Source organism: Cylas formicarius, unplaced genomic scaffold, assembly GCF_029955315.1.
Source record: "Cylas formicarius isolate icCylForm1 unplaced genomic scaffold, icCylForm1.1 PGA_scaffold_4__25_contigs__length_36172078, whole genome shotgun sequence".
Taxonomy (NCBI): Eukaryota; Metazoa; Arthropoda; class Insecta; order Coleoptera; family Brentidae; genus Cylas; species Cylas formicarius.
In genome coordinates this window covers 32,847,152-32,871,566 of record NW_026844334.1, presented here as the reverse complement: position 1 = coordinate 32,871,566, position 24,415 = coordinate 32,847,152, and the positions used below count along the sequence as shown (strand labels likewise).

The 24,415-nt window shown below is 33.8% G+C and overlaps 2 protein-coding genes across 2 annotated transcripts in view; one reads left to right on the top strand and one right to left on the bottom strand.

The window, feature by feature from the left end:
• LOC132701464 (zinc finger protein GLIS2 homolog) overlaps window positions 1–22,430 on the bottom strand; it is a 53,880-nt gene extending 31,450 nt beyond the window's left edge. Inside the window, exon 1 of the mRNA XM_060669401.1 lies at window positions 22,384–22,430. The gene's annotated coding sequence lies outside the window, so the exon portion shown is untranslated. The remainder of the gene's footprint in view (window positions 1–22,383) is intronic.
• On the top strand, window positions 9,774–22,753 carry LOC132701437 (uncharacterized). Its single transcript, XM_060669319.1, has 2 exons — window positions 9,774–10,362; window positions 22,635–22,753. The coding sequence occupies exons 1-2, from the start codon at window positions 9,774–9,776 to the stop codon at window positions 22,751–22,753; spliced, it is 708 nt and encodes a 235-aa protein (XP_060525302.1).
• The last annotated feature ends 1,662 nt before the right edge of the window (window positions 22,754–24,415 follow it).

Below are 24,415 nucleotides of genomic sequence, written 5' to 3'. Positions count from 1 at the left end.
AATTAGGTGGGAGACCTGTTCATAATTTCGACGAACAATCCGAGGGAATGAGAGAAGCTTGGACCAACATTCCAGTAGAGACTTGCAGGCGTCTAATACAGTCCATGCCTAGGAGGTGTTTGAATGAAAGGCAATACATACTCCACTAAATAATAACCCTTTAAAATTAAGATTATTAAAACCTTATGTGTTGCCGTTGGAGTTGCAGTTTCTTTAAATAATTTAGAGAATAAAATTATTATTTAAACTTAGGATGTGCTTAATGTGATAGTAATAAATATATATCCTAACAATGGTAATAATTATATAATATTTGAACAAATCAACAGTCACTCAATGTATCCATTTCTGCTGCAGAACAGTGTTCATGTGGCCCCATGCTGCACATGAGCTTTTGGCTTTATAATTTAGATAATTCCTAATATTAACTATAATTCTAATTTTACACATTAAGCCTTAAGTCATAGGTCATTATAAAAACTATAGAATACTGCTAAGATCACTAAATTTGACTGACGGCATAGCACACTCAGTCCTTTTTATTGAAAGCAATACTGCAAGTTGCAAAAAGAGTAAAAATTGTTCGATTGGACAATGTTTCGACTATTTTAAAGCGGTACATCAAATTAGGTGTAAAGAAACTGCAATTTTGATAACGAACCCATACTGCCAACTCCATAAGGTGCGTTTTTATTTATTTAACTATAAATATTAAAATTCGAATTTTACTGTTTTTTCTCAGACTTTGAGAATTATGAAAATCCGTACGAATTTGTTTAAGTGATCAGTCATCAGCTTTTTTTTAAATTCCTTAATAGTACTTTTTGAAATGCGAGTCAATAAAGGTTGAATGCCTCTTTGTTACTAAAACAGTTCATGTTCATAAAACTATTTATATGAAACTCTACACTTCTGACGAATATATTTTTAATCCTGTCAAAATAAACATTTGACCTTGTCAAAATTTGCATAGAGCTAAAAATTGGCAGAGACGTTAAATATAGCATTATACATGAAATGTCAAAAACCCCCTTCGATTCGACTTGTGCAAAAACATTTGTTCAAGGTCAGCCGTAAAAAAATGAGAAAATTTGATCAGATCGTATTTTATTGATTAAAAGTATGGTAATATTGACAATCCTCAAAGTGAAATAGTTTATTTGTTCTAAATGTTGTTACAATAGTTTCATCTTTATATTCTTCTTCCAGAATCTGTATTCGCTGTTCTAAGAAAAGGGATGCATCAATTGTCTCTTGATTAGAATCATAAATAATTTCTTCTGTGAAGCTCATATTTTATTTTGACATGCAATTACTGGGGGCGATACTACATCAGGATTTTTTAAAAGAGGTAAAACAGCAGTATTTAGTGTTCGAAAAACGTAATGATTTAATTTATTGCGCAGAAGTATTTACAAAGATTGACTCTTCTTCTCACGACATCGTTACAAATGGAATTCGTTTTGTTCTTGCAATATATGGTGCTCCAAAAAAAATTGATTGCATAGATAAATATAGATATTTGAAGTTTGTAAAATCTGCATAGAACAATAAAACAGTACAGTTGTCTTGTCTAACTCCAACATCTGTTTCTGACTGCTAGCAGTTGTAGCGTGTGTATTATCAAGTTAAGCAATGACTTCAACCCAGAACAATGGAGTTGGAAATCCACAGATTATTATTTGGAGTCAATTCAAACTGTACTCCCGCCTGCTCCAGAAAAACTGCTCAATACTATGTTCTGTAACTGCAAGACGGGTTGCAGTAAGAGTTAGGGCTGTCAAAAAGTGGCATTGTTTTGTTCGCCAGTATGCATTTATTGTCAGGGCCAGATTTGCTCCAATATTGAATCAAGTAGAGACAATGAAGAGACAATTGATGCATCCCTTTTCTTAGAACTTCGAATAGAGATTCTGGAAGAAGAAGAATATGAAGATGAGGAAATAATTGTTGAAGTAGAGGTAGACAATTATCTGTAACAATATTTAGAAGAAAACAACATATTCCACATTGAAAATTGTCAATATTACCATACTTTTAATCAATAGTATACGATCTGATCAAATTTTCTTCATTACAATAAATCGTGGAGTATACCTACTGGGGAAACTACGTTAAAAAATGCGCCAAGTACATTACCTCATAGATGGTGCGGAAATGTGTGGTGCATATTATGTAAAATATGAATTTTCTAATAGTGGAAACCGCGATATCTCACGAATGGTGAGTCGTGAGAAAAAAAGTGCCTGAACAATTTTTGTAAATCTATAACTTTTGTCTGACCTATTTTCACGATAAAACTTACCGTTTTCGAGAAAAATGAAAAAAAAACTCAATTTTGTACGTTTGACCTTGAATAATTTTTTTTTGCACAATTCGAATCGAAGGGGATTTTTAACATTTCATGACTTATTTTTGTCTATTTTGACTGGATTATTTCAAAAAATTATTTAAGATAACGCTAAAATGACAATTCAAATTTGCTTCGAGAAGTATTTGACGTCAAGCGGCGATGTTTCGTGAAAGTACGTCACAGCTGAACATGTAGGGATTTTTTTATCGTGGCCATCATACACGAACTGTTATTAATAATTGTATTTTATGGAATTGATGGAACTATACAGGGTGTTTCAAAATAAATGTCACAAAAGAGGGTAATTTGTCGTTTACATATATATGTTGCAGTCAAAGTGTATATTCCAGTCGATGTATACATTTACTAGCCAATGCATGCATTCACTTCCCATTTTATTGGAACGAACACTTTAACTAGTAACTGCATGCATTAACTAGGTAATGCATGCAGTTACTAACCAACTGCAGTCAAAGCGTTAATTGATGAATTTCAAAATAAAATTTAGTTTAGCGAATAATTAAATTAATTATTGACTCGATGATTATTGCACTAGAGCTAGTTATAACATAAAAATACAAAAGCACCTAACATAGAAAGAAAATAATTTGAAACACAAACACATTTATAAATAAGAAAAATACTTTATTTGTTTGAACAATTCAAACTTCCATGGCATTTGGAATTGCACAATTTTTTTGCTTTAAGGCATGCACATCTATTTGTTGTGCATTTTGTTTTACATTTTCATTTAGAAAATCCCTGTCCGGCACCTATCGACTGTTTGGTTGCAATAGTTCGTAATGGTAATTCAATGGCATTGTCTTGAATATCATTTGGCGTTAATATATTTTCGGGACACACGCTAAACTGAGATCTGGAATATAACCCTTTTAAGATTCCATTGCGTGTTCCAATTTGGAAATAGTCATCATCCGTTTTGGTTAATAAACATCCCAATATTGCACGAGAATCTCCCCGTCTTCTATCAACTTCCGGTACCTTAATTCTTACTGTCATTCCTACCTTTGCCGAAGGATGCGGAGCATCGGAAATTAATTTCATGCGCTTAACTTGCTTATGCAAGTTTTCTTTTGATTATGCTTGGGCATCATTGATCTGTGATTGCACCGTGCAAATATCGCACATTTTATTACATTCCGAATTAAGTAAAATGTCACATCCATCACATTTTCGTAGGGTCACGGTAGTGTCAAGCGGTGAACAACGCTGTTCTGTGTCATCTTGAACCACTAGCAATTCCCCGACATCTCTGAAGATTATATCTGATTTTAGAGCATCTTCCACAATGGTTTCAAGTCGTGGAATCTGCTGGACACTTTCTTCATTACCGTTGATATTTTCAAGAATTTTCTCCAAATCTTCTTCACTGTTTATATTGTTTAATACCTCGTGTGGTAAGGAAGAAGAGGTAAGACCGACCTTGGCGGGTTGTCCAAACATTGGCTCGTAAGCACTTCGCTTTATACCAGCGTGAAGGGCTCGATTTTTCATAAACTGCACATCCAGTCGTCTACTTCAATTACTGGTTTGATTTTGTTGCATCCATGCGGTTAAAATATTCTCAATATCTTGATAGGCAAGTTTCACACTGCCTTGAGACTGGCTGTGGCGTGGATTCCCAGCAATGACGTGGTTAACAAATTCTCAGCCATTGTCCGATTGCAAAATAGATGGTGCCCCAAATAGTAAAAAAATTCGAAGGAGTTGATCAGCAACTTCATTAGCTGTCTTATTCTTAAGAGCTCTAAGAGTGACAAACTTTGTTAAGTGGTCCTGGTATACCAATATAAATTTAAATTTATCTTCTGGTTGTGATTGGAAGTCAATTAAATCTACTTGACATCTTAAATTAAAATGAGAAAACACCATTGGCTTAACCACCAAGCCTTTCTTTTTATTCGCCCTTTTTTTAAGGCACACTTCATAATTATTTAAACATGTTTGAATATCTTGTGCTGTTATATTTTTAAAGCGAAGTTTAAGTTCCTTTTTCATTCTGTCTCGTCCACCATGTCCAATTGATAAATGAGTTTCATATAAAACTTTAACCAATTCTTCAACAGTAACATAATACAGCACTTTTTCATTTGCTATTGGTGCAATTAGTTTATCCACATTACATACATAATATCATAATGTTTTATTAACCAGAAGTGACGATTTTCTTTTTTCTGAGCAGATTTAGCGGATTTAACATCATTTATTAGTTTTGTATATCTTTCCACAGTCATACGAAAGCCGTTAGCTTTTGTGGAGTATTTGTTGCCAATACCCGCGATAAACTACCCGTCTAACGTAGATATACTTCGATTTGGTTACGGTTATTCTCGGCACAGCAAAAATGTAAGGATACTAAAACGACCCTTTTCACATAACATAACCTCTATTTTTTCAACGCATTCGTCTTCTTGACTAAACGGCCAAACCGCACTGTTGCCTGCTTATGAAATAATCCTAACAGCAAAGAAAATACAATGCAATGTTCGCGACAGTATTGTTAATATATTCGTAGAATTTAACTTTCATCGCTTCTTTATCCATTTTATATTTATGACTAAAAAAATAATTAATAATAATTAGTCTGGACACATACAATTTAAACAATTCACTTACAAAGAATCTCAAATGGAAAAACAACAAACAGCAAACAGCAAACGGTGCAGCACGAATAAAGAGGTTAGGTTTTAGGTTTCCCGGTAAATTTAACCCACTTCCCACTTTGACTAGAAGCAGTCCGTGAATGCATACATCCACTAGCAAATGTGTTCATTTCGGTTAAAATGAAGACTTTAACTGCGGAGTTTAGCAAATGTATGCATTGACTAGTAAATGTATACATTTACTAAATGAATGCTTTGACTGCAACATATATATTTTTTAATCGCGAAAATATATAAATTGTAGTGGAAAATTGGCTACGCGAGTCGATTTGTTTAAAATTTATGATCTAGATAATTTTGCATTTTCAACGGGATCAAAAAAACGACTACTAAAACGCAGTACCTATGTTATCTTAGGCTAAGAACATAGTGGAGCGACGAGGATAGCGGCGAGCAAGCAGCGCGACATCGCGCCGAGCAAGCCTGAGGTGTCGAAATATAGTAGAGCGGCGAGGAATAGCCTAATACCTGCATAATATATTATTTTCATTTGTTTATTGTGAAGTTAAAATGTTATGAGCGGTAAAACTTCTAGACAGTAGTGCCGCTAAAATTTGGTATCTTCGTAATCATCAAAGAAGAAGTTGTGGTATACACGAAATTTTTAAAAAACTAAGAGAGTGTGGAGAATTTCACACTCTTTACGAAAAGTTGCGGCTAGACCCCACAAGATTTTACGGATATGTCAGAATGGAAGTAGCCACTTTTGATTATATTTTAAGCCTGATAAATGATTAGCCAATAGAGAACTGGACCAATTTCAATTTCACTCCTATAGGACCCGCCGAGCGTTTAATAATAACACTGAGGTAAGTTCTAGTAACTTGGACAAATGATAAATAAGATATTTATTCTAAACTGAGATCTAATTCTTGAGTACAAACTAAATACAAAATAAATGAAGCGGTTATTCTAGACACGTCCAAAACTATCATAATACTGAGTACAATTCATGTTTCCAGATAAATCATAATATGATGAATCTGCTTGTCTTTGCGATAATGCTAGCTCTGGTTGCTTTGGTGTAGAATTAGCCGATGTATTTGGTGTTTTAACTGGTAGATTTGCTGACATGCGGCCTCAAACTATTGAAAAAGGCTAAATCTTCATCGTTAATTTCCTCAAATTTTGTCAATTTCCTTTTTTCGATGTCCAACAACTGTTGCCCGAAATGGTCATTAATTTGTCTTTTATTTGGTCGATCACGAGACCGATCATCGTAACAGAAGATTTTCGACGATCATGGGATGTGCTGGGAGAAAATGGTTTACACGTGACTGATATGTTCTCGTTATCTTCTGATGGTTACTCTGGTTGAGATGCATCATCATCATATTCATCTTGACTTTGGGACCAATTGCCAGTGGAAGGGCGTGCAGTAAACTGATCACGTAAAAATAAAAGTTGTTCAAAAAATGGCCATGAAGATTTCAGTTTCTTCCCTTCGGGATCGCCAGATCGGCGAGCATTTTTTTGCAATTCTCGACGGAAAGTATCACGAACATTTTTCCACTTATTCCTTACTCGACCGCCTAAAAGATGAAAAACGCTTTTATACAGCATACAACATAAAACTGCGATTTGTGAGTTACTGCACAGTGCAAAAAATAGTAACTTTTTGAACAATCGTAGGAAAAGAGTTTTCATGACATATTTCGTTTTCACAACATGTGGAAGAATATCCGAAGAAAACAAACATTATATGGGAATGTTTCTTTTTCAATCGGTCATCTTGTAACTATAATAACTTTTTTTTTCTAGGTTTCTAGCCACTGGATCGTCATTTAAATCCTTGTCATTTACTTTTCGGGTAGGTTGTTCCACTGTGGCAAAAATAATATGGAAAACAATAACAATTCTATGGTAAACGCTACCGCCAATTCATATGCGTATTCCAGACCAAACTATTTTTTTGAACATAGCAAAAGAATACTATGGAAAACGGAACTTTCCCAATTGTATCGGAAGTATTGATGGGAAACATAGCGGTACCATATTTTATAACTACAAACAATATTTTTCTATCGTTCTACAAAGAATTGTTGACGCCAATTACAAATTTCTGATAATTGACGTAGGAGGGTTTGGAAAACAGAGTGACGGTGGGACATTTCGAGCATCTGCTGTGTTTCACTCAATGCAAAAAGGAAGATTGAATATTCCAGATGACAAACCACTCCCCAATACACAAATTAAGATGCCATTTGTTTTTGTAGGCGACGAAGCCTATCCCTTACTGAGACATTTATTAAAACCTTACAGTCGTCAACAGCTTGATCCAGAAAAGGAATATTTCAATAAAAAACTTTCACGAGCACGAAGAACGGTAGAATGCGCATTCGGAATTTTAAATGCTAAATGGCGACTTTTATGGAAACCTATCGAGACGCATCCAGAATTTGCTGATTTAATTGTTAAATGTATTTTAGATCTTGAGGGAATTGATACTCAGTTAATAAATGAACATCAAAATGAGCCCACATTATCTAATATAGGAGCTCAACGCACAAATAATAGGAGTACAAATATTGCGTCTGATATTAGAGAGACTTTCAAAATTATTTATGTAATAATAGAATTGAAAAGTTTGTTACTGTTAAATAAAAGATACTTACGTGTCGTTTGCATTTCCTTTGCCACTTCATCCCATAATTTATCTAAAATGTACCGGTTATGGTGATTTTTAACTCATTGATCCCATAAATCCTCCCTCACAAAGACTAAATCTATTAATTTTTGACAATCCATTATTTGAATCGATTTCGTCGCTCGAGCAGATCGCTCTACTATGTGCACACGCACCTGTCTTCACAGGTTTGTTTAGGGATATTCCGATAGTAGTAAATACGAGTAGGTACTCGATGCTTTTGATTCGATACCAAGTATTTATAGCATCGAATCAATATTGCGATACTTACTCGATATCGAAACAAAAGTACTTGGTATCAAATCGAATCAGCATTACCATTTAGAAAAAAAAACGAGCCAAAAGCGAGAAAGATGTCCGCCCTTCATTTTTTTTCATTGTCAAACAACATAAATTGTCAAACATACAAGAGATTGCTTACGAATAATTTTATTTATTGTAATCATCGGCTTATTCCAATGTTATGATGGAGTTTTTGTTTAAAGTACGTGCTTAACGTGACGCAAACCTTTACAATAAAAGTTTTCTTTTCCTTCTTAATTTTGTTTTAATTATTGTCCTTCAACGTTCATTGTTAGTTTCCTTAAAGTAAATAAAAAAATAATAAAGTGCTAAAAGTATCGATATGAGTAAGTATCGATACTTTAGGAGTATTTATTTGAGTAGTATCGAAAAAAGATTTGAGTACAATCGAAATGAGTAGGTATCGATACTTTAATTGTATCGGAACATCCCTAGGTTTGTTTTGGACGCGATGTCGCGCTGCTTGCTCGCCGCTATCCACTATGTTCTGAGCCTTAGATATGCACCAATGAGACGAAGTTTCTTTTTTGGAATTTGTAAACGCAGAATGCATCAGCCGTGTTGAACATACTTTTTTTATTGTACTATACTATTTTATTATTAATCCCGATATTCAGATCTATTTTGTTTCTACATTGTTATGATGTGATGATTGTTAAAACTTTATACGATAGTAATGTGAATATGTAAAATCAAATTTTGCTTCTTCAATCTTAACAATAATTGCTATGAAGCAAGACCCTAACCAACATTGCTGATGGACAGTGACATTGTCAAATAGTTATTGAAAGAAAGAAGAAGAAAGCAGAAAGAATTTCATGTTGACTAGTTGTTAAATTTAAATGTTCACTTACCGTAATCTTAATAAAATAATAATAATAAAAATTGAAACTGACGAAGATCTAAAAAATAATGACAGCGCCATAAATAAATTTTTACAATTTTTATTTACCTGCAATTGAAGAGGAATTTTTCGTTTTAGTTGCGGAACTTTCATAAATGGTTGTATTTCAGCTATTAAATTTCTGCTGGCCTCTTTGTTTAGCGGAAATAAGCTAACGCATTTCTCGTTAGGAATTTCAAAATGATTCTGTTTTAACAGTGATTGTTTATGTCTTGTATTGTTTGTTCTCGCTGATTTGTATAAATTAAATGATCATGAACATTTTTTTTTCCAAAGAAACTTCTACATTTTACTGCAATATTTTTTACAAAACTTCTGGAACGGAACATTTGAAATTTGTTTTCCATTCTTCAGGCTTTGAGGTTGTGGTAAAATCCTTAGAGCTTAGAATTTTTAAGTAAAAAAGTAACCGAACGGCGTAAATCGATACTTCAATCTTATCTTAATTTCTCTAAAGATTGTTTTAATATTCGTTGAGAAGAAAATAGCCACAAAATAGATCTATTTACTGATTTTCCATATTATCTGGAGCAGCGAAAAAGTATATATAAAAATTTGGAACTGCCTAATTCATGTCTTAAAAGTTGCAAAACTGTTAATGGATCAATGAAGATAAGAGCAAAATATGATCGTTAAGTTACTTGTTATTTGAAATTGTTAAATTTGGAGAAACAGAATACAGATTGCTAGTCATCATTGTTACATGGCAAGAATTAAATGAGCAATAGTCACGATTGCTAACTAGAAACATATACAAATTCCGAACAGGTTGAACAGGTTGGCATGATGAATCTAATTCTAATTTCGAAGACCAGGTCCCTCGGGGATCAGTAATAGATCCAACCCTACGGAACGTGATGATGGAAACAGTAGCCAATCGCAATGTCACAGAATGGATCTAAAAACCTGAAATTGGTCCCCCAAAAAACGGAGGCAGTTGTACTTCTTGCTGGAAGAAAGGTTAAAAGCATTTCAGTTACAGTGGAAAGCATAACAACTCAAAGTCAGGAAGTAGTCAGATATTTAGGTATAAAACTAGATAGGAACATGTCCATGCGGGCCCACGCTAGAGCCGTAACAGAAAAAGGCAACAAGGCCTTGAACAACATCAGTCGCCTTTTACCAAAAGTGAATGGACCTCTTGAAAACACCAGGGCGATATTATGCTCCGTAGTGACTTCAATACTACCATATGGTGCCTCAATATCGGAACAAGTGATTGAGAAGAAAGTCTATAAAAGGATACTGAGTAGCGTTCGAAGGAAGGTAGCCATAAGAGTATCCGGAGCAGACAGAACAAACTCCAAAAAGGCACTTATAGTGATAGCTAGGATCCCCCCTACTAATCTCCTAGTTAAGTGCAGAGCCCGTATACAGAAAGATGGACCAGAGACTAAAAAGGAAGCACAAAACACGTTGATGTTATGCTGGCAAGAGGAATGGGACAGAGATGATGGTACAGCGGAATGGAGTAAACAGCTAATTCCAAATATAAGACCATGGTTTTGAGAGACGACGCGGTGAAATCACAAATACTCACTGGGTACGGGTGCTTTGAAGCCTACTTCAAACGTTTTAATTTGGCCGAAACCGGGGACTGGCTTTATTGCTTAAACGTGGATACGGTTGAACACACGCTATTTTTCTGCCCAAGATGGAACATGCAGCGAAATATAGCGGAGCAAATACTAGGTCACATAAACCCAGACAACCTATTTGAAAAAATGTTAGAGTCGCCGACAAATTGGGGCCACGCCTGAAAAATGACAAAGCAAATACTCTGCCAAAAAATAGAACGGGCAAATCTTATACAAGCTCGGTGAACTTCAGTCAATCGGAGACCCTTTTCTCGAAGTAATGCCTGTCAGCAGTTCCAAGAAGACAAAAGGGTAGAAGAGGGAAAGGTTTAGTCGGTCGGTGACTTCTGGTAGAAGCACCAACCCGACACTATCCGGGCAAACAAGATTGCCACGAGCCCAACCCGGATGTTTGATTGCTAATTCTCTATAAAAAAAAAAATCCAAGACCAACAAGTTGTTTAGAATTTTGCCAGTTGATTCTGGATCGACAATGAGTTGTGCCAATGAATGCGCATGTATAGATTATTTCAATTTAAATCTTCAAAGTTTATAAAACATATTTTTCAACATTACCTGTAATAATAATTTTTATACTTTTTTTAATAAAATATCCAATTATTATTAGTATTATTATTTCAATTTAGGGTTTGGCACTAAAAAAAAGTATTAAAGTATCCGCAAAAATGTGTGAGTAGTTTAGTCTTCGTTACCAGTTTGAAAATTAGTGTTTGAGATCAAAATATTATTTTGTTGAGGGCTAATAATATAATCAGAAGACGCAGAATCCTTTGTCTTTAGTTAGATATTTAAGCCCTAATGAACTTACAAAAATAGAAAGAAAGAAATTTTTATGGTACTTATAACCCACTGTTGTATTCCTGTAGCATCAGTTGTTGATAAATCGAATTTGCTGCAATCATCCTGTTTTCTTCTTTAGAGCTTAACTGAAATACAAAGACTGTCTATTTTGGTGAAAGGTAAAATCTGAGTCGCGGTTAAGATTGTTTGGTTGTCTAGAGATTGTAGAAGAATTGATTACATTGATTGTGTTCGGCAAGTGCTGATCAGTATTTAAGTCCTTAATAGATCTAAGATGTTGACAAATTTTTGGACAAGTGGTGGTTTTGATATGTTGTCTAAGATGTTTTGAAAGTAAGATGTTATTTGTTCGGGTGGCGATAGTTTCACTGCTTATGATTTTTGGGCTGGATTGTAATGTGACAATGCATGTTAGGTCTAATTTTCTATTAATAAGAATATCTATAGTTTTTAATGCAATGGTAAAATGTAGAGAGTTTAAATCGTTAAGAAAATCTCGAAGGGATTTTTAACCATTTTTCAATTTATTTACTTATGTCGGTTTCTGGAATGGATTTGCGAAGAAATGGTTGTGTCCAAATAAACTAAAATTAAATAGCTCTGTTGATATATAGTAGGGTGCTTCAAAAAAAAAAATTAATTTCTTTTTTAGCTCTTACCTTCTCACATGTTTCTTTTTGATAGCTGTAGCTCAACTCTAACGGGTCGCTATTTTTATTTTAGTTTCAGATTTAGTTAACATGGGGAAAATTATTTTTTCACTAAAATTAAATTTACGTATAATGTTCGCAATTTTTTACAAAAAAGCAGTTTATATTGTTAAAGTTGAGTCTTTAGGCTTTCTAAAACCGTATAATAAAGTATGATTATCATTAAAAGAAGATTGATTACAGTCATTTAAAAATTAGTAAATTTTGAACTTTTCAGAAATGGCTTCTAATAATTTTTTATCTACAGAATTTCTCAAAATTTTTTTCCTAATTAATAGTCAGTGTTTTATTTCTATGGATTCCAAATTTTAAAATGGTTGTCAGTACGTAGTGTAGGTGGCAGCACTAATTATATTAGATCATACGGTAGAGTTGTCAAATTATCAGTGTCTGCAACACATATATTAAGAAATTGTTGTGTATTGTCATTCTTTAAAGCTCTCAGTAATTTCGATTATTATCAGTAAAATGGCTGAAAATAAATTTTATTTGGTTGGTTTTTTATGTAGAAAATGAAGTAAACGAAAATTACCCAGTATACGAAAAGTTTTACAATTATTTTTGTACAAGCATGCAGATTCTAACCTCACAATTCATTATAGTCTCTGTCGAGACTTCTAAGTCTACAGAAGTTAAAAAATACTATGTCGATTTGACGTTTTCCATTCTTCATTTAAATATTTAGACTGAACTTCTGAAAACTAAGCGGTGATGTTTTATTGATTGAAACTATTTTTTCCACTTCTTCGAAAAAGTAACGTCAACATTGAAATTTTAAATGGGACACAAATACTTTATAACTATACTTATCTTTAGTTTCATTCATTAAAATTTTTATCACTACGACACTGACGCCAGCAGAAAATGAAAATTTTGGAAGTAAGGAGCGAAGGTAGTACTGCACATTATTTCTTAATATCGAAAATCGTTCTATATCATAGAGGGTTGGACAAAACTAATGATTTGCCTAAGAGATACAAAAATAGTTAAAAGCGTATTTTTTAAATATAACTTTCTATATGTTATCATATATTCTAAGAGCAAATTAAGTTCCCTTTCGCTTGGTTGCCGAAATAAAAGCAAGTTTCTCTCAAAACTGCATTACTTTGACATAATTTGTCTTTTAGTTGACCATGAAATAAATATCCGTCATATGTTAAATAATTCATTTTCAAATTTCTCAGAATTAAGAAAAGCTTTGAAAATCATTTTACGAAAAATATTTTACAAACTATTTACATTAACAGAATAGGTAGGTATTTAAAATAAAACTTGGAAAAATGTGTTTCAAATCGGTTGAAGTCGACTGATGGTAGCAGAATTCTTCTTCCAAGATTTTTTTTTGTTTAAAGCATTATACAATCCGATGAGGTAACTCTTCCGTGCTCCGCATCGGTGTCAAAATCGAAGCGTCATTTTAACGCACCTCATAGGTAAAAATCCAATGGCGTGAGATCGGGCGATCTAGCTGGCCAATTCCACTGCCCCAAACTTCGATTAAATAAATCGTGTAGTTTTTGCAGTGCAATTAGTCGCTGTCCGAAGTTCCTGAAGGCTAAGATTCTTGAGGAAAACATTTACCACTGTATTTGCACTCATCGTAAATAAAAAACTTACTGTATTACCTTTTAGCAAGCAAAACACATTTAAACTAAATTTCCTTTAAAATCCCGTTTCTTCTGTAGCATGAGGATTGTCAACAAACTAAAAGTGTTGATTTTCTCAACTGAAAATGCCCTCTTCTGAAAATTTTGCTTCGTTGGCCAACGAAAAGATTAATTATGCCAAAGTACTCCAATTTTAAAAGGAACTTCTTTTTATTCGAAAGGAAATTTAATTCGTTCTCAAAATATGTTATAATGTACGGGGCGTTTTATTCAAAAAAACACTACTTTTCACTATAACCTTGTATAATGTAGAACTAATTTCGATATTAGGAAATTCTGTTCGATACCTCTCTAAACTATGGCAAAAATTTTACCTTTCTACTGGCTCCAGTATTGTAGTAATAAAAATTTAATTGAAGCTCGGTCGGAGTTTTTTTTTTCTCGAAAACGGCTGAAGATAGGGTACAGGAACGTATTATTCAAAAACACTGATAAAGTATTAGCGGATCTGAAGATTCAATAATATACATGATGTCCCATTTAAAATTTTAATGTTGATAGAGCATCGCCTTTTATCAAACCAGCCAAATTTTCAGAACAGTCTAGTGTACCATTCGCTCTAAACGTCTAAAGTACCATCAACCGTGAAACACTCCGTATATTGCACGAACTAACGTATATTGAATAACTCTGTATATAAGATATTCTCCAAAACGCTTAAGCAGCCTTCGTAATCCGCGAATTGCACTTTGGGAAGAATTCGATGTTATCCCACAAGAGTATTTGTTACAAACTTTATGCTTTAGCCTCAAAATTTGTTTTTTTTTGTTCAAAGTATTTTCGCCTGGTTGTTGGGCATTTATTTTTGGGTCGATTTAACAGCAAGTAGTTAGGCCACCAGTTACACATGCATTCTGTACGTTTCCCCTCGGTAACTTTACTGGGACATCCGGTATAAATTTGTTTTTTTTTCAATTATTACTGAAGGCACCATAAATGAATATGAATATTATCTGCTATAGTAAAAGTTACAAACTCATAGTGAAACCAAACTCTTGACTGGAGCCTTCGACACTGTACTAACACATAATAACGCGTTTTACCGCAAAACGAAACTCAATTTTACGTACTCGACGCGCGTTTCGCCAACCAAGTTGGCATCTTCAGGAGAAGATTAAAACAAGATTGCTTTCGCAATCTCGTCGCTGCGCGAGGCGACTGCTCCGCGCTACGCGCTACGCAGTCAACAAAGCCGCTCCGCGGCTTTGTATTTCGGAGAAGCCGCTTCGCGGCTTCTTGTCCTAAGAGAAAGCATTGTTTTTCTGTCATGCTCCTGCGGACCACTACGGAACTTTCGCAAAATGTAATTGTATTATGTTTGCACCCTGTATAAAGGGTCGTTCATGTCTAGCCGAGTTTAAATATCATGGCAAACTTCGTTAAATATAAAACTTTTTACGAGTAAATGCGATTTGCATTGATATTAATTCAAGCAACCTGCGCTCCCTGATTGATCGATAAATTGGAAAATTATAGCAAAGATATAAGTCGATGAGGTCTATGCGTAAATACCAGAAAAGGCCCCCCAGCCACCTCCACTTACATATAATTAATTATTTGTTTTAAATTTGCAACCCCATACAAAAACCGTTCCCGACGACAAACGGTATAACTTGTGGGAATCTTTTTGGTATCCTTTTATAGAGGAAGAACGAAAGTATTTAACGTATAAATCTCAAATTCTCAAAATTATAAATAAATAAGATATAAAACATTCAAAATTGATCATTGATTATAAAGCCGATTTTTCCATGTAAAATGAGGTTTCAAGGTTATTTCTTAATCTATATTGATCCGACAAAGTTGAAATTTTTATAGAAGATGCACATCAACGTAGTCTATTCGCACATACTACAATGTTAACCCCAACCCCCCATTTTCGGTTAATATTTTCAATTTATTATTTTCATATTTATCATGTTTTTCTTCAAAAATTTTAGATTTTTAATTTTTTAAAATATATGCGTTTCTCCGAGAAGATTGAAATTTTTACCGAAGTTGGAGGTCAATTCGTAAATACCATAAAGTCTGAATCCAGCCCCCCCTATCATTAGTTAATATTCTCAATTTATAATTTTCATGGATATCATGATATTCCTCAAAAATCCCAATTTTCATTCCTTTTTCAATACCTACGTTACTTCGAAAAGATTGAAATTTTTTCCGAAGATGGAGGTCAATGAGGTCTATCCATAGAAATTATAAAGCCCTCCCCAGCTCCTACCAATTAATTATAAATAATAATTAATACATTTTTTGAATAAATTGCATTCTCAGACTAAAACAATTCCCGACAAAAAATCATACAACTTGTGTAAGATCTTTTCATATCATTAAATAGAGAAAAGACTAAAGTATATAACATATCAATTTCAAATTCCTAAAATTATAAATAACGGAAATATAGAACATTTTATTAAAAAAATCCGTTTTTTTCTCGATGTTTTATCCCCCGGAAGGACTAAGGAGTTTAGAATTAAACAACCGACTATTTTTTTTGAAAACCCACCCGATCACCTATCTTCGTGCCAAATTTCAACCGGATCGGTTTACATCGACCTCGATCCAAAATTTTCATGTGCACTTGGTCGTGATTTTTCCAAAAAATTTAAATTTTTAATTTTTTAAAATACCTACGTTGCCACTAGAAGCTTGAAATTTTTACTGTAGATGGAGGTCAATGAAGCCTATTCGCAGATACTATAAAGTCCCCCCCAGCCCCCTCCATTTAATTGTAATTAAGCATTATTTTAAAATTTGCAGCATCCCACAAAAACCGTTCCCGACGCCAAACGGTACAACTTGTGTGAAACTTTTTGGTGTTGTTGGATAGAGAAAGGACGTAGGTATATAACATATAGATTTCAATTTCTCAGTTTAAAATAACCGAGATATAAATCATAAATTACGAACCATCGATTTTTGAGCTGGTATTTCAGCCCAATATGTGATTTCGAGGTAATGTCCCAAAAGTTTGCAAAATTTTGGCTAAAGGGGTTTCTGAGGAACAGAAATCCGAATCAGAAACTACTTTTTGAAAATGTTGACATTTCATGACGAATTATGATTTTATTGATTATGTTTTTCCAAATATCTCGCGCACCCTGTATAGTAGACGAAAGCTCTAAATCCGAGAATTGTAACTCTCGATACAGTTCATAATACGTTTCAAACCAAATGTTCCTATCTTTTACAGTTTTTCATTTGCAGCTAATATTTTATACACGAAAACGGCAATTTTCACGGTACTTTACAAATTTTGCCCATAATCGAGACACCCTGTACATAATCGGAAAAAATTACGGAAATCGAGATTAAAACCCTGAATCTCCCACGTTCCGTTGTAAATGAAGTTTGCCAATAGAGCAAATGGTTTTTGAGAAACTAATACTTATCTGAAACAATGCAGCGCACAGCACGTGATTATGGTGACGTCATCGCGTCTAAATTGACCGCGATTTTCACATGCATTTTTTCAAATATCTCGAGCAGCATGTTTTCTAGGTGAAAACTGCAAATACAAAAATTGTAGGTCTCGGTGTGGTCTACACCTACGTTCTAAACAATCTTCCATATTTTTTACGAATTTTAACCTACTGCTAATAATGTACTCTAGAAAAGGACAATTTTCAGAGTCTTTCAGATTTTTGGCTATAATTCAAAAACCCTGTATATAATCGAAAAAATGCCCGAAATAAAGTTTATAGTCCCGGATCCTGTGCGTCTTTTGGTTCAAGAATTTTGTCGATCGGGTACAGCGTTTTCGCGAAATGAATTTTTTTATGCAGCCCGAAAAGACGACAAAAAATTTTTCGAAAATTTTTAAAAAATATTTGCCGATGTCCGATTGCGCCTAGCTTCAAGTAATTGGGTGCGGGGTGGACTTTTACCACCCTGCCAAATTTGAAGTCGATAGCTGCAAATTTGGGGCACCTGTTGCATTTTTCAATAAAACGCGATATATCTAGAACACCCTATACAATACGCGAAAACCTTAAATACAACGATTTTAGCTGTCTCTACGGCCTACACTTTCATGTAGAAAAAAAGTCTGACTGAGTAACAGTGTTTAACTTATGGTCAATTATCTTTGCGAGGGTAACTCGAGGATCAGTTTTTTGGAAATACCGGCACACCCGGTTATCAAGAATAAGGATTTATGGGTATCCACATTCTGCATTTTCTCGTTTGCGAATTGTTTCGATACGCGAAACCGTTTTCGAGATATAGTCTTTTTTAATTTTTCAAAAAAACGTGGTTTTTGAATTTTTAAAAATACTTCCCAATCATCGATCCCTCTCGATTTCAATAGGTTCCGTTAGGGGCCCGGTCTCTACATTCGTGGAAAATTTCAAATCGATAGATTCAAATTTCGGACAGTTATCGTGTTTCATAGCGAAGCCGAAAAATCGAAACAAAAGTGACAAAAAATCGGGGTTGCCGTGGTCGGATCGGGCTCATATTTCGTTTTTAGAAAGCCGTTTTTTCAGGATAAAAGGGTCAAAATTTCAGCCCTCTAGCTCAAACGGTTGCCGAGTTATCGCGGTTTTAGCCCATACAGAGAACGGAGAACGCAGAAACAGACAAAAAAAAAATTTTTTTTCGACCCTGATTCGATCTGTACCAATGGCGGTCCCCTAGGACCAACCGTTTCCGAGATCTGAAAAAAGTTGACTGGCGCGTATACTTTCGCAAAAAATGAATTTCATTCATTTTGCGAAAGTAACTAGATTAACTAGATTAAAATTAAAGTTTTAATCTTCTCCTGAAGATGCCAACTTGGTTGGTTGAGCTTTCGGTTTGTGGTAAAACGCGTTATTCTGTCATAGTGAAACGTCGACGAATATTCGATAAACGTGGAACTATACTGTTTTCGCCAAGTCAGACGTTGATAAGAGCAGACAATAAAACCGGTTGGCACTGAACAATGTTATTATGGTCGTATTATTGACACAGTATTATATCTTGCCTCCAGCAAAGATTCACTTAATAACTGGCATACACAGTCAAAGTCAAAAGGTTAATTATAATTAAACGAAAGCAAAATATATATTTGGGAGCCAATTGCTTTCATATACGCTTTTCTGGTTTTCGTTGTGGATCGTCAATTTGGAGGACTTTGTGGAATCAGTTTAATCAAGCGGTTATTTGTTTGTTTAGCTCCTAATCATTTACCAAAATTATTCAACACTTCCGTTACAATGTAAACACAAATGGATCAGCTTCAGTTTCTCTATTATTCTATTAAAAAAAAAAGAGACCGTGGGTCTACTCAATTTTGAGCTATTACAATAATAACTAAGTTTAATATAACTTTTTTTAACGCCCGTTTAGAAAAGAAAATGGGGAAATGAGTTGTTATGTCCAAAGATTTAACATCCCAAATCTTAAGAGCTCTTCAAGTTAGAGTAAGTTAGAAAGAGAGTTGCTGGGCTTGCATTCGCACAAAGGCAAATCAACTGAACAGCTGATGAGCGGAGAAAGATATTTTTTAATGACCAGACACGTTATAATGTTTTTGATTCCGAGATAATGAGACGGTTAGAATTCTTGTAAACCAAGTATCATCATCATCATCAATAACCCCTGCAGTAAAGAATTGTAAAGGTAGTGTAGTCTGGTGGGCTGGCCTGTCATCTGGGGTGGAGGGTCCTCTATAATTATACAGATACATTGTAGAAAACGTTATGCTTTTTTTCGCCGAGTCATTTTTCATGAGGACAATGATCCTAAACACACCTTCAATAATGTGCAGGAGTGTTGCAGGCAGAACAATGTTCGAATTTTAGATTGACTAGTGTAGTACCCGGACTTGAACCCGATAGAAAACTTACGGGAATGAGTAGAACAGTAAATACGACCTGAGAGTAACTTAGGAGTAACCTACCACTTGATGTTGATCAACTCACTCAACAATGGATGGGATATTGGTTATTGAAATTGTAAATAATTGAAAATGGTGTTCTCCTTATATTGGGGCGTTTAAAATATTGTTCTTTCTTTGTTGATTTTATCAGTTAACATTAAGAAAAAATATTGCCATGCTTTTGTCACCACTGTTTTTAAACAAATTATCCTTCAACTTCTTTACTACGCATGTTGCCTTGAATCCCGCCTTAAAGAAATATTTCCGTGAACTATTATTTATCGAGAAAAAGCACTCAAAGCATAAAGTTTCATGATTTTTTAAATTATTTCCAATCTTTAATCAGTAATTAGTAAATTGTAAAATGAGTTAGTGTGTACACAGGAAACTATAGCTGATGCTGATAATAATCTAGTTAGTTAAATTAGAAGAGAAAGTTAGGCAAATCCTGGAAAAAGTGCCGGAAATCAATTTTGAGTTTCTGAGATGACCACCATTATTGTTATTGCGTTATTGTTATCATCAATATAATGTCAGCCATTGACTTATTTTTGGCAAACCAAAGCTATCGCAAAAAAAAGTAAAAGATGAAATAAAATTTTATTTTGTCTTTAAATATCATTTGACATCCAAAATTTTTGTTTGATTTAATAACTTCTGGCTGGTTAGACCTTGATAACAATGCGAAAAGTGGATTTTTTGCCAAAATCCATTTTCACAGCGGTTTTATTATTTTGCAGTTAAGCGATCACTTATAGCCTAGCCAAAAACATTTTAACGATTCCTAGTTTATTAATATAAGATGAGTATTTTTGGAGATATGGAGTTTTCTATAAACTAGTATTCATTTTAACCATGATTAAAATTAAAATCTTTGCAGAAACCGAGTTTTAAAATTGAATATAACAAATACTACTGGTCATTTTAGAATATCGAAAATAATTTCCATCATTTTTGTGTTCCATTTTTGATGGAGGCTAGCGTGTTGCAGCTTTTTTGATTAAATGAAAGGTGTCAATAAAAGATTGCTATGGTGTTTTTTAGATACCGAGTGATTTTGGAAATTTTGCATTTATAAAAAGTTTTTGTAGCTTGGTTATGCTTATTACATACTTACCTAATAAATTCAGACTGGTCTGGCTAGTTTTTACCCAGGGGCGTAGTCATTTTTCTTAAGCCACTTACAAATTTTGATATAACTAACTCATATGTCTTTTAATAATTTTACTAGACTGGTTAGTAGCTTTTTAAAAGTGACACATAAGAGGTATTCCAAATACAACACATATATCTTTTTTTTATTAATAGATAGTTAGCTACCTGTCAAAATAAACATGTGTGTGCGTAATATTAAATGCGCATTGATAACAATCTGCTATTATATCCAATGATCTGTAGCAGAACTTAGAATAATAATTATAATAATTACAGAATGACTGCTTGACAACTTAAGTAAATTAGGATAATTTATAAATAAAATTAAAGCATTGTTTTTATATTAAAACTTATCTGTTATATATTCTCGTTTTTGTTATATATTTAGGGTGTTCTATTAAAAAAAATTGTTTTTAAAACAAAGTTTGTGAGTGTAATTGACTATTCCATTGAATCCTGCGTAAAAAAACTATATGTAGCCCAGTTTTCATCTGTTTAATAAGTTTCCATAACTGACTATTGTCAATTTTATAAATAATAACTAAGATAGAAAAAACGTAATTCTGTAAGCACCCTGTAAACTGCAGAAGATGTTACCCACAGGAAACTAGTATGGGGTCCAAAATACGGTTTCCCACCCCTTTAACTCAGAAACTCCGAACGATCAAAGAAAGCGACACAGAAAATTTGCATGGTTTCATCTAGACTGTTTATAATTTTTATATATACAGGGTGTTCCGTTCATCTGGGGTAAATACCAAATTTCTTATTTTAACTAGAAAAAAGTGTACATTACTGCATTTTTGGATTAACAGGAAAATTCTAGATATAATTTTATGTACTTAAGTCTTTAACAAATTTTGACAAATCTTGAATTTATTGTCAAACATATTAACATTTTTTTCTATGCGGGAACCTTAATTATTTAATTTTTTGTGGATTCATTGTGGACGACGGCATGTTGTCTTATATTGAGTGAACATTTTGGATGTCAATTAATACAAGGTGGACAAAAATTAAGTACAAACTTTAACTGTGAATATGGCAAGAATGCTAGAATATGCCTGTTAAGTTTTGTTATTAGTGCCATGATGCTGAAGCTAAGTTTATAAATCAAAGTGGTGATGACTTGTATCGCCGAATATATGTGACCCCACACACTTACTTTAGTTTTTGAAGTTAGTTATTTATTTATTTTTAAAATATGGACAATATTTCATATTTAGAAATCCGCTAGTGATTAATATGGATATTGTACTAAAATAATAAAAATGATAGGAAAGTGATGACAAATGGAGCAACATAGGGGTCGTTTCCTTTAAAAAATCAAATTTGTGGGTACTTTTAGAGAAAACCGCCAACACTGTGATACTGAAAATATTCTAGATCAACAGAGCGAGTCAACATCCTATGTGACTAAATTTAAATGTCCAAAAATGTTTCACCGATCGTAAGACAGCCTGTATATAGACTACTAAATTTAAACTACTAAATTTCAACGTAATTGTATGCGGCCTTGACATAAATAACACTAAAAAAGTCTGTGGCTGATAAAACCAGACACCCGGCTTCAGATTATCAGAATTTTATTTTTTTATTTGCAATAATTTTCCATAGCCGTGATAGACAGTTTGTTAAACAGATTTAGGACTAACATGCCTGTTTAGAGATTCTACGAGGAATTATTAAACATACCATTAGCCCGACACATATGCACTTATAAAGTCAGCAATCACCAGTCCGCACGCTTTCGCGTAAGAATGCCGCGAACATAAACTAATTTAACCATACATCCGCGACTAATGATCGGTTTTTCAAAACTGCACGCGTGACAAAAAAGACTCCCGTGCTGTTACGTCCCCCGTTATGTTTCATTCTTTTCTGTGCGACCACCGGGTGGAGTCAAGTTTTTTATTTGGAATTATAAAAAGCACATGTTATCGCAGTTGACCAGCTAGGTAACGGGGACGTTCTTCTCGCCGTTAAGTGCTCGATGCTATCGGGCGATTGGGTCCGATCAAAAACGGACCCCATACCAAGAGCCAGGCCTGCCATGGGTCTCTAGGATTTATCTTTGTCTGCCCGGTCGACAATGCGGTTCTGATAGTCTGCCGCGTGAAGCATTAAAAAAGGTACCGCCGGACCCCCAGCAAAGAAGACGCCCGCAGTCACCCAGTAGGCCGCGGCTGCATCGTCGGTTCACTTTTTCAGTTGATGTTGTGGTCGTGGTCGCCCATGCCCGTATTTCTAATTTTATCGAGTAGCAAACTCAGAAAAACTATTAATTATACTGGGTGACCCGTTTATAATGCTATGATACCTCAGAATCTGTAAATTATATAAAAAAAAAACAAAGTCGTTTTGATTCATTTGTACTTTTAAAATACAGGATTGAATTGAATATCAATAATTAACAGGTCGATATTTGGGCCCATTTTAAAAAGAAAATTTCATATGAACATAAGTCCTAAACGTCTTAACTTTTGAGATACAGGGTGATAAAGTTTTAAAAAAATTAAATATATTTTTTAATATCTGGAATTCCACTTTGATTGATATTTGGCATACATGTACATCAAATGGTATTATTTAGTGTACCACTTTTTTTTTTTAAATACACCAGTGGTCACTGATTTCTCTTAAAAAAAAATTATTCTTACAATCTCCAAGCATTTCCAAAGAAATTTAATTTTTTGATTTTTTTCCAATTCGATCCATTATACAATCTGAAAAGCTATAGGAGATACGAAAAAAAATTTCGTACAAAAGTTTCTTGAACTCTCCTAAAGATTTAAAACATTATAATTTTGTTGATACATCGTCTTTGTTATTTCAAATGGAACATCCTGTATATTTCGACATTTTTTGAATCCTTGGTTAAAATAAAGGTCACTTTCTGAAGAAATTTCTATTGGAATTTTGCATAGTTTAGGCACAAATTGATGTTATGTATAAGCTGAGTAGTGCATCATCTCCTTAGTCTGTGGTTAAATTTTCGTTGCAATACTTCTAGCGTCACAACACAATTTTATATGGGGCAATCATAATACGAAAAAAAAATCATATAACTTCAATTTATGCCTAAACTATGCAAAATTCGAATAGGAACTGCTTAAGAATGTGACCTTAATTTTAACCAAGGATTCAAAAAATGTCGAAATATATAGGGTATTGCATTTAAAATAACAAAGTTGATGTCTGGGGGTACACTTTTGGGACACTCTGTATCAACAAAATTATAATATTTGACATCTTCAGGAGAGTCCAAGAAATTTCTGTAAAGAGACTTTTTTCGTATCTCCTATGGATTTCCAGATCGTATAGTGGATCGTTTTATTTGGTACACGGTGTATGGTTATCGTTTAAAAAAATAAAAACCTCTGCATGGTCATAACAGTATCGTTAGTACGACAGTATGCAGACTTACTTAAGTAATTCTCTATCTGTTTGATTAAAATATTTGAAAAAATCGAAGTACATCATTATTAATTCTGCTGTGAAGGCGGTTGTTCGAAATCAGTTTTTAAATTCAGTTCTTCGAGTGTTATTAATTTGGTGTTTAAAATATCGGAGCATTGCTATTTTAAAAAAGAATGGTCGAGTTGGCAGATATGCATTTTATGTATGGTTTGGCTGATGGCAGTGCGCCGTAAGGTAGGCGATTATTTCAAGAGCGCTTTCCTAATAGAGTCATATCAAATAGACAAACATTTTCAAATGAACATAG